At 38.2% G+C, this 11,457-nt stretch overlaps 1 protein-coding gene across 1 annotated transcript; it reads left to right on the forward strand.

The window, feature by feature from the left end:
* The first annotated feature begins 908 nt into the window (after positions 1-908).
* On the forward strand, positions 909-11,430 carry dhx34 (DEAH (Asp-Glu-Ala-His) box polypeptide 34). The gene is made up of 16 exons (XM_059331379.1): positions 909-1,943; positions 2,650-2,961; positions 3,864-4,118; positions 4,218-4,320; positions 4,973-5,190; positions 5,274-5,448; positions 5,996-6,189; positions 6,294-6,395; positions 6,485-6,748; positions 7,196-7,369; positions 7,520-7,625; positions 7,796-7,902; positions 8,702-8,968; positions 9,061-9,252; positions 10,454-10,598; positions 11,164-11,430. The coding sequence occupies exons 1-16, from the start codon at positions 1,263-1,265 to the stop codon at positions 11,304-11,306; spliced, it is 3,438 nt and encodes a 1,145-aa protein (XP_059187362.1). The 5' UTR covers positions 909-1,262; the 3' UTR covers positions 11,307-11,430.
* Positions 11,431-11,457: the final 27 nt, after the last annotated feature.

Consider the following 11,457-nt stretch of genomic DNA (forward strand, 5'->3'; position numbering starts at 1 on the left):
ATATATATATACATATATGTATATATATATACATATATGTATATATATATACATATATGTGTATATATATATATATATACACATATATGTATATATATATACATATATGTGTATATATATATACATATATATACATATATGTATATATATATACATATATGTGTATATATATATATATATATATATATATATATAAAAAATTGCGTATCACCGTAGAAGACACTTTTAATTGCCGTAAATCCAGGAATAGTACAAAAACTGTAGAGAGCACACAGTTTTACTGTAAAAATAAACGATTTTCATGTAAAGTTAATGGAGAAATACCATATTGTCACAAGGACACAATTACCCTAAAAATAAAGGGACTTTTCAGTCTAAATTAAAATTTTTGCTGATATTTTAGATTTCCATTTAAATTTACAGTAGAAAAACTCTGTAATTTTTACTGCGAAGTTATGGTAACCACAGCTGCTGGTATTTTACTGTAAATTAAACAGATTGTTTTTTACAGTGTATATACATTTTTGATCACATATTAACATACTTATATTATAATATACTGTAAAATGTGTAAAAGGGAGTGTGAGCCATTTTGACTGTATAGCTTCTTATTGACACTACCTTTTTCTATTTTTGTGTGATAATGACGATTTTTTTTCTTAAATAAATATTTTATTTTATTTATTTATTTATTTATTTATTTATTTATTTATTTATTCATTCATTCATTCATTCATTCATTCATTCATTCATTCATTTATTTATTTATTTATTTATTTATTTATTTAGTTAGTTAGTTAGTTAGTTAGTTAGTTAGTTAGTTAGTTAGTTAGTTAGTTTGTTTGTTTCATTCCGGAACGATGAATAAACGCATGTAACTCTTATCGGAAGATTTTTTAAAGCGGAGCGGAAACGGTCCCACTCTATTATTGTTCCCCCGATCCTCGGAACAGTTAAGCAGTTGAAGCTATGTATCATAGACTATACAGTTTGTATTAGTCGGTTATTCTTTTGTTACAGACGTAACATATTATTGTCCCAGACTTTCATATTTAACCGTTTAAAACGGTGTTAATGACCTGAGCTCGGCTTGTCTCAGACTGATTTAATACATTCAGAATTGTCTTTAAATGGATGGGAGCTTGTTATCTTAGCTGGCTAGTTTGTAGTTTATCCAGGTTTATTTGACTGCTCCCTGTTAGAAAACATGGGTTTTAATATTTAGCAGTGTATAAAGTTGATGGTTGTGAAGGCGTGTCCGCATGGACTCAGAACGGAGGAGAGACAGCCGGAGCTGGGACTGGGACGGCCCGCAGTGCCGAGCCCAGCTGGATGAGGTTTTTTTCCGCAAGCATGACTACATCCAGGCCGGCAGCCCGGAGCACAGAGAGTTCTGGGCTTTCTTTGACCGCTTCCAGAGGTTTAAAACAAAGAGGGACATGTCTGGGTCAAAAGGGGGCAGAGACGAAGGGAGAAAGACTGGGAAGGTAGACCTGGGTCTTCCTAAAGAGTATGATGCTCGCTACAGGATTAATGTGTCCGTGTGCACCAGGGACATGGAGGAGCGCCTGGGGAAGTCCGAGCACAGAAGCAGACACAGACCCTCAGGTCCAGGCAGTCAGGAGGTCGCAGACTGCCGCCTGGCTCTCCTGCATTTCCTGGACTTCAGCCAGAGACAGAGTTTTGGGAAACTGGCCAAGCTCCGCCGGGAGCAGAAGAACCTGCCCATCTTCCAGTACCGGGACAGGATAGTGGAGCTGGTGCGAACTCACCCTGTGGTCGTGGTTGCAGGGGACACGGGCTGTGGGAAATCCACCCAAGTCCCGCAGTATCTCCTTTCAGCGGGATTCAGCCACATAGCCTGCACGCAGCCTCGACGTATTGCCTGTATCTCCCTCGCCAAGAGGGTCAGCTTTGAAAGTCTCAATCAGTATGGCTCAAAGGTTTGTCATGGACCATCAAATACAGGCTCTGACTTTGTTGAAGCACCAGCTAGACCAGGGATGCTTTAAGATTAAGTGAAATATATTCCTAATTTGTTTGCAGCAGTGTTATAATAGTTTTGGATTTTTCATTAGTTTTAGTTTTAATTTCGTTGTGATTTTTTTGTTTTCAAATCCAGTTAGTTTTAATTCGTTTTTGGAGTGAGTTTGCTAGTTTTAATTCGTTTTTATTTTTTTGGAAAATGCTTAGTTTTAGTTTTAGGGGTGTTTTTTTTGTAATGGTGTAATGGGGTATTTGTTGGGTGCCGGATTTAAAAAAGTCACAATAAATATTTCCTTAATTTCCTTTGTCTGATCCATCTCAGCCCCAATAAGTTTATTAAGTCATAAAACCAGATAGATGAAATAGATTTCATATCAACCAAAAAGTTTAACGTATGAAAAAAGTTGACAAAGACGAAAACGAAGGACATTTTCACTATAATTTTAGTTAGTTTTGTAACCACAAAATACAGTTTCAATTAGTTATGGTTTTTTTAAAAACTCGTTTTAATTTTTATTTGAGTTAACGAAAATGTTTTTCTAATTCTAGTTTTCCTTATTTCATTAGTTTTTGTTAATGATAATAACCTTGGTTTGCAGCGATAAACTGCTTGTATATAAGTATCTATTTGAAAGAGCTTACGAATGCAGTGATGTTCTGCAGGTGGGGTACCAGATCCGCTTTGAGACCACCCGGACTCCGGCCACCAAACTGCTGTTCCTCACTGAGGGGCTGCTGCTCCGACAGATCCAGCAGGACAAGACGCTGGCTCAGTACCAGGTGTTGATCGTGGACGAGGTCCATGAGAGACATCTCCACTGTGACTTCCTTCTTGGGGTCCTGCGCTCTCTGCTGGCTGACCACCCAGACATGCGTCTCATCCTCATGTCAGCCACCATCAACATCAAACTTTTCTCAAACTATTTCAGTAACGCTCCTGTGCTGCAGGTGCCAGGCAGGCTGTTTCCTATACAGGTGAGCAGAGGACAGCGGTGGTCGCTGATGTAAATATGCATTTGAAGAATCTAGTTTCCTGTGACAAATGTGCTGAAAGGGTAAACACTTTACTGAAAGCAACAACACTTCGTCCATACTTGGATACATTTTTGATTCATCCACAAAGGACCGAGAATGTATACAATACTATCAGAAACAAACAAAAGGCAGCCCCAACTTGTTCAAATCTTATGACAGATATTATCAGACATTTAGAGCTGAAAATCAGATTCTTACTGAAAAATCAGGAAACAAAGTTCTATAGAAATTGGCAACCGTTTATTGATTATTTTAACCAGAACACATAGTCTGAGGGCAAGTTATAGAAGTGCTCTTAATAGAAGAAGAAAACTTCTTCTTTTTAAAAAAAATGTATTTATTTTTATTCCTGTCTCTGTTTATTTATTTATTTTACTTTTGAAGAGTATATACATGTTTGGGTACATATACAGAGGTATAATTCTTTTTTTAATTATGATTATTATTATTTTTTAATTAATCTCCTACATCTGTCTACTTTTCATTTTGAGATACATAAGTTAATACAACTTAAATTACCTTTTTATGTAAATGTGTACTTGTAAATGTGTTTGATGTCTGTAGTGTCTGATATGTTTTATTTTCAAAATGAGGAAAATCAATAAAAAAGAGTTGGGGGCGGGAAAGAAAGAAAATGTGAGCGCTATGGACACAATGACAAAAATATTACTTACTTTAATATATTTTTGGTGGACTAGTCGTTCTTCTCAAAAAAAAATTTAAAATGCTTAATTTGCTGCCTGAAGCATTAAAGTAGGAAGAAGAATGTTCAGTGTTTGAGAATTTGGTAGATATTTTCTTTTAAACTGCATCTAAATTTTATCTGTGTTTCTTGTACTAAGGTGATATACCGGCCAATTCCACCCGAGGAGCAGGCCTCGCGTTCAGAAAAAATGGATCCCAGACCATATCTGCGCATCCTGCAGGGCATCGATCAGCGATACCCTCCAGAGGAGCGCGGCGACCTTCTCTTCTTCCTCAGCGGTGTGGCGGAGATCTCCACCATTCAGGAGGCCTGCCAGGTTTATGCCACACACACAAGTCGCTGGATCGTCTTACCGCTGCACAGCACCCTCTCACTGGCCCAACAGGATAAGGCACAGTCTGCTTTGTTTTGGATTAGAGTCAACATGTTTCAGTCTGATATGTTAGCTGTGTTATCAGTTCTAATTCTTTGTGATCGTGTCATTCTTCAGGTGTTTGACATTGCTCCTCCTGGGGTGAGAAAGTGCATCATCTCTACTAATATTGCAGAGACCTCAGTTACAATAGATGGAGTGCGCTTTGTTGCAGACTCGGGTATGGCACCAAAAGTACACTCATAGCTGAGGAATAACTTTTTAAAATGATCTGGGCATACACTGCAAAAAGGTGCGTCTAAAAACAAGATAAATACACTAAATCTGAGGGAAATTATCTCGCTGCATGGACAGATAATTTCACTTGATTTCTTAAATAAATATTGTTGAATGCTTAGAATAAGAAATTAACTCTATTAACAAGATAAATTATCTAACACTTCTAAATCTAAAGTTTTTTGTAAGAAACAAATAATTGTCAGGTCACTCTGCTCGGGCCACTTCATCGCTGCTTGCAGCTTTAATTTATGTTGTTTTAAGAGTTAATTTCTTATTTTAAGAGTTCAACATGCTTATTTCTAGATTTAACAATCTTAATTTAAGAAATCTTGTCAAGTGAAATTATCTGTCCATGCAGCAAGATCATTTATCTCAGATTTAGTGTTTTTATCTTGTTTTTAGACGCCCCTTTTTTGCAGTGTACCAATGGGTCTGTCCATACAAACCTAATTTTGGGCAGCCAAGCTTTGTTTAAAATCTCTCAGTTTTTAATCTAAAAATGAAAACAGTAGACAAGGGCAAAAATACTAAATGTTCCACAAGTAGATTAACAGCCATATAAATTAATTGTTTTGTTCTTTATTCTTTCATAGGGAAGGTAAAAGAAATGAGTTTTGATCCTAAGGCCAAGATGCAACGTCTGCAGGAGTTCTGGATCAGCCGAGCCAGCTCTGAGCAGAGGAAAGGTCGAGCCGGTCGTACGGGTCCAGGAGTGTGTTACCGCTTGTACGCCGAGTCTGACTATGATGCCTTCGCACCTTATCCTGTTCCGGAAATCCACAGAGTGGCTCTGGACTCACTCATCCTCCAGGTAACCACGTAGGAAGCAGGATTGCAATTCATCTTTATAGTTCTTGAATGTCTGTCTTTATTTATGCCTTTTTATCCTTGCAGATGAAAAGCATGTGTCTTGGAGATCCACTTTCTTTTGTCTTCATTGATCCACCTCCAGCTGCTAGTATCCAGACTGCAGTTACTTATCTGAAAGAGCAGGGGGCGCTGGACAGTCGGGGTGAATTGACCTCTATTGGTAGTTTGCTGGCTCAACTGCCTGTGGATGTGGTCATAGGTGAGGTTCACAGCTTTTTTTATCTTATCTTGGTTTTGTTTGTTTGTTTTATCATTAGGTTGACAACAGACCAAGGTTATTATAGCTTACGAAAACTAACAAAATATCGAAAGCTAGAATTGAAAAAACATTTTCGTTAACTGAAATAAAAATAAAAAGTTTTTTAAAATACGATAACTAACTGAAACTGTATTTTGTGGTTACAAAACTAACTTGAATCTCGCACCAAACAAATACCCCATTACAAAAAAACTAAAACTAATAAAAACTAAACTAAAACTAATAATTTTCCAAAAAATAAAAACTAGCAAACACACTCTAAAAACTCATTAAAACAAACTTAATGAAAAATCCAAAACTATTATAACCTTGCAACAGACCAATATTATGGTAAGCTATTGAATAAGGTCTTAATAGCATTATTTCAGGCTTGGTCTCACTTTAAGTAATATAATATATAATATAATACAAAATATCACAATTATTTTGTCAGTGACGTACTGGAGTTTAAAAGTGCTACACATACAGTGTGTTGGTGTTCTTTCAGGGAAGATGCTGGTTCTGGGCTCCGTGTTTAACCTGGTGGATCCAGTGTTGACGGTAGCAGCAGCCCTCAGTGTTCAGTCTCCTTTCCTGCGCAGCTCACAGCACAACCCAGACTGTTCCACGGCCCGCCAGCCCCTCAACAGCAACCACGGGGACCCCTTTACGCTGCTCAACACCTTCAATGCCTGGGTGGAGGTCAGTAGTGGAAACATTATGTGATAGTGGCTGAAAAGATTAGACGGATCTGATATAGGATTGTCTTCATTGTACATAAAACTGTTCCTCTTTGAGCCCAACAGGTGAAGGGAGAGAGAGGTGGTGGATCAAGGAAGTGGTGCAGGAGGAGAGGCCTGGAGGAGCAGCGACTCTATGAGATGGTCAACCTACGCAGACAGTTCAAGGCAGGCTACTGACAGCCGTTTAAGCATAATGATGATGTGTGCACACTATTTTACTCTTTTTTTTTTTTTTTTAAATCTCTGGTTAACAGGACTTGCTGAAGAGCCACGGCCTGCTAGAGTCAGAGAGCAGCGCTCCCTCTGGTGGTGACCGCGGACAGCGTAGGGAACGGCTGACTGAGAGAAGGAAGCTGCATCAGCTGAAGAGAGATCATGAGAAGCAGGAGACCGGCAGACGGAAAGTCCTGAGGATGGACGAAGGCCAGGATGGAGAGTTCTCCTCAGGATCCGACACAGAGGGAGCCAGCAGAGGCAAAAAGGACAAAGACGAATCAGGACAGAACATTGACATACAGGTGAACACAAAGGTTGCTACATAGCAGCCTTTAATCTCAGCACCAACATTCAACTGAAACCCTTTCCACTCATTTATGTGCAATTTTGCAGGACACTTATGTTCTACAAGCAGAATTTTAAAATATGTAATTAATCTCCTTCTTATTTAGTCAAGCTACAATTTATAGAGGCATGTCCTGCTTTGTGGATTCAATTTGTGTCACATTTTAAAAGATGACTGCAGCAATTTGCAGAAAGATGGATTGGTAATTCTTGTGAGTCCTGGAAACAATAAACTGGCAGAACTGACAATAAATAAGTTGATGGGTTTTATCTCTGTACGATGAGAAAAAGGCCACAGATACCGTATCAAGGCTTTTCATTTCTACATACATTTAGTTAAGTGTATGTTTGGGACTGTTACACTCTGAGTGATCTCTCTGTGTGGTGCTGTTTTTCTGCAACAGGAGGTGAAGTTCAAACTGCGTCACAACGTATCAGAGCTGCAGGAGGCGGCCACCATCAGTCAGGACATGTCCTCTCGTCAGCAGGCTTTGCTTAAGCTGCTGCTTTGCCGAGGCCTTTACCCTCAGCTGGCACTGCCTGATGAACACAACACCAACCGCAAGGACTCCGACCAGGTCAGACCTCCTGCTGCAACAGCCCCATCTTATACGTTTTAAAGATACAATAAAGTATAAAATATACATGTTGGCAAACCATTTTTTCTATTATATAGAATGTATGTATTGAAAAATTCCACTTCCACTTTTGGGTTTTACATTTTTTAGGTGTTTCACACCAAGAATAAACAAGGAGTGGTGATCCACCCGACCAGTGTGTTTGCCAGTGACCCGGAGGTGTTACAGGTGCCTGAGGATGACACCAGAGAAATGGGTAAAAAACTGTAACAACATGTATACCATTGTCAAGACAAGTTGTAATATTGCTTTCATTACAGTGGTAAGGTTGATTGAAGGTCTACTTTAAAAAGGTAAAACGTGAAAAGGAAGTCTTTTTGTTTTGTCCTCATCTTGTCGCATTTATCTCTGTTTTCTTGCCTGCAGGACCTGATAGGAGAGACAGCACCAAACACCAGCTGCTCGCCTTCGTCACTCTTCTGGAGACCAACAAGCCCTATTTGTCCAACTGCGTGCGGGTTCCAGCACTCCAAGTTAGTACCAGATGTAGGATGTTCCTGTTCCCACCACACCCACCTGTCCTCACTGCGAAATTATCTTTTTTATTTTTTATTTTACATTTTAAATGTTGGCTTAATACGGATAAAGATTTGTATTAAGTTTAACCCTTTGATGCACAACATGGGTCTAAAGTGACCCGACTAAGTTTTTATACTCTATATCTTTGCAATAAATTAATTACATCATTCAGTTTTGCAGGTTTTCCTCGATTAACTTGTTTTTGATCATCATACATTCAAATGTTTTGTTTTCATTTCTTACTTTTTGAATAAAAAAACTTTTTTTCATCACTTCGCTTCTAATGCACAAGGTCATTTTCAACCCATGTTGTGCATTAGAAGGTGTTTATATGTTGTCACCAATTTAAAACCTGACAAAGAAGACACAAATATTAACTATCCTATTTTGTTAAACCTAAAAAATAAGACAAATATAGTTACACATATACTCAAATTGTTAATTTAGTGTATCACGTTTTGTATCACTACGCTTCTAATGCACAAGGTCATTTTTGACCCATGTGTGTAAACTTGATGTAATAATACAAAATCTATTTTTCTTCATAAAGTATGAAAGGAAAAATGGATATAATGATGTGTTGTAATAAAACATTTTTGACCCATGTTGTGCATTAGAATATGTTTATATGTTGTGCATCAAAGGGTTAAGTAACCTGACATAGCTCTGTCTTGTATAATATTTTCCAGCTCTTTTCCATTCACACATCATGCAGTAGAAGTAATTCTCTTAGTGTCTGTCTGTGCTCACTAGGCTCTGCTGCTGGTAGCAAACTCTGTGGACAGTAACGCTGACTGTACACGTCTGGTGGTGGACGGCTGGCTGGAGCTGGAGCTGAAGGAGCCAGAGGAGGCCCTGAAGGTGCTGTCCACAGCTCTTACTCACAGGGCTGAGTGGGAGCGCCTCCTGCTGGCCCAGCTGGGAAAGAGCACAATGGGGGAAGAACCAGTCCAGGGAGTGTCCCGCAAAGTGACGGAGAAGCTGAGCGAAGGCCTTGTGCGCTTCCTGCTCTACACTGAGGTACTAATGCAGTATAATGCACTCAGATGCTTATTCACATTTTACAATCTAATTTAATATACTCTCTGTGTACTTTTTACCTTTCCACCCAGGTCAGTTACAGCCTGCGGCGACTCACAGCTTTCCAGACCCAGAACTTGTTTATTGGCCCTCAGGCTCAGTCTGAGCTGTCTCAAACCAAAGCTCCAGATGTAAATCCGCTGTTTCCAGGAGTCGAGGCCAAGCCAGACCCCATTAAAGGAGGCTTACGCGTCACCAGCTTCTTCACCTACAACTGTCTGGCTGTGAGTCTGTTTGAAACAGTGGCAATCTAGAAAAGCATTTCTTAAAGTCAGAAAGAGATGAAAAAAAAACTGCTAGCAAAACAGTCTCATTTTTGGGGATGAAATCCTCATATGTTTATTTTGTGGAAAATGGTGTATTTGTGAAGGTCACTTTAGGTGAACTGTACTAGTAAACCTACATAGAAATGAATTATCATGGTGATGTTATTTTGTAATGATAAAGGCTTTGGGAGTCTGGACATTTTTGGCTTTGATACTTTGACAGTGCTTGGATTGAACCCTGCACTGCAAAAAAGGTGTGTCTAAAAAGAAGATAAAAACGCTAAATCTGAGGGAAATGATCTTGCTGCATGGACAGATAATTTCACTTGACAAGATTTCTTGAATTAAGATGAATACATCTAGAAATTAGCATGTTGTATGCTTAAAATAAGAAATTAACTCTTAAAACAAGATAAATTAAAGTTGCAAGCAGCGATGAACTGGCCCGAGCAGAGTGCACTGCAAATTATTTGTTTCTTACCAAGATAACAAGATCATTTATCTTGTTTTAAGAGTTAATTTCTTATTTTAAGTGTTCAACATGCATATTTCTAGATTTAATCATCTAAATTTAAGAAACCTTGTCAAGTGAAATTATCTGTCCATGCAGCATGATAATTTCTCTCAGATTTAGTGTTTTTATCTTGTTTTTAGACACACCTTTTTTTCAGTGTGAGTATTTCTTTCTGTGTGTTAGAAATGCGTGAATCTAAATATAACTTCAACTTAACTGCTCCCACAGAGCTTCTTTTTAACTTTTAGTATGTATTGCAGCTGCCCTTATATGTGCTGTGCAGAGGATGTGGGTCAGAATAGCTAGAAAAACATGCTGGTTTGCATACTGCAAAATGCAACTAGATGCAGTGGAATATCCTGGTGTTTTAGACATCTAAATCTTTTTCTGACATACTTAAGTGTATGGTAGTTTGGGTATGAAAATAAATAAAATTAAAACTAAATGACAGATGGGTTAAATTCCCCAACAAGATAGGTAGATAACAAAATAATTGCTATCTATCTCTTCCTGAAATGAATATATATAATTTTGAAATTAAATCATCCACCCTTACTTATTACATGCATTCAATTTAAAATAAACCAAAAAATCCTATTAAATGTAATTAACTGAATCCTGTGTGTTCCACTATATGATTTGCAGGACTCAAAGGACCTCTACAGTGAGTGTTTACGCACTTTCTGGAGCTGTCCTAACTGTGACCTCTACATGCCTCTGACTCCACTGGAACGCATGCAGCACGAGGCCTCCTGCAGGCCGGCAGGAGAACAGCAGCAGCCGGAGGAAGGTCAGGAATCTCTTCTGTTGGAGTTTATTTTAAAGGAATATGAGAATAATTTGAGAAGAATAATTTCACTGCAAAAAAAGGGTGTCTAAAACAAGATAAAAACACTAAATCTGAGGGAAATTATCTTGCTGCATGGACAGATAATTTCACTTGACAAGATTTCTTAAATTAAGATTATTAAATCTAGAAATTAGCATGTTGAACGCTTAAAATAAGAAATTAACTCTTAAAACAAGATACATTTAAACTGCAAGCAGCAATGAACTGGCCCAAGCAGAGTGCACTGCAAATTATTTGTTTCTTACCAAGTTTAAAAAAAAAAAAAACCTTTAGATTTAGAAGTGTTGGATAATTTATCTTGTTTTAAGAGTTCATTTCTTATTTTGAGGGTTCAACATGCTTACTTCTAGATTTAACAATCTTAATTTAAGAAATCTTGTCAAGTGAAATTATCTGTCCATGCAGCAAGATCATTTCCCTCAGATTTAATGTTTTTATCTTGTTTTTAGAAACCCCTTTTTTGCAGTGTTGAGACCAATTGTTGGGCATGTGTTGTTGTTTCCAGAGCCAGAAGGTGTAAAGGCCTCCTCCTCCTCAGTGTCCAGTCTTACCAGAGTTTATCACTGTGATGTCTGTGATGAAGACCTGACCCTCACCTCCACTGAGATCCTTAAACACAAAAGGCAGCACATGCATTCTGCAAAGTAACTGACTGTAAGGACAACAACTAAACACGGCTTGTGTCTCTTCTGTTAAGGACAGACTTGACATTGTAGAACTGTTCTTCTTCCCTTTTGTATTTGTTTATTAAAGTGCTATCACTTCCCTCTAATGGTCACTGGACGTATTTGCTTCAGCC

Source organism: Centropristis striata, chromosome 4 (assembly GCF_030273125.1).
Source record: "Centropristis striata isolate RG_2023a ecotype Rhode Island chromosome 4, C.striata_1.0, whole genome shotgun sequence".
Taxonomy (NCBI): Eukaryota; Metazoa; Chordata; class Actinopteri; order Perciformes; family Serranidae; genus Centropristis; species Centropristis striata.

Bases quoted from the DNA above. Each gene is read 5' to 3' on its own strand.
- dhx34 (XM_059331379.1), top strand. From the start codon at position 1,263: ATGGACTCAGAACGGAGGAGAGACAGCCGGAGCTGGGACTGGGACGGC. The intron at 7,903-8,701 runs GTTAGTACCAGA...TGTGCTCACTAG, and splicing joins TGCGGGTTCCAGCACTCCAA to GCTCTGCTGCTGGTAGCAAA. The intron at 10,599-11,163 runs GTCAGGAATCTC...TGTTGTTTCCAG, and splicing joins ACAGCAGCAGCCGGAGGAAG to AGCCAGAAGGTGTAAAGGCC.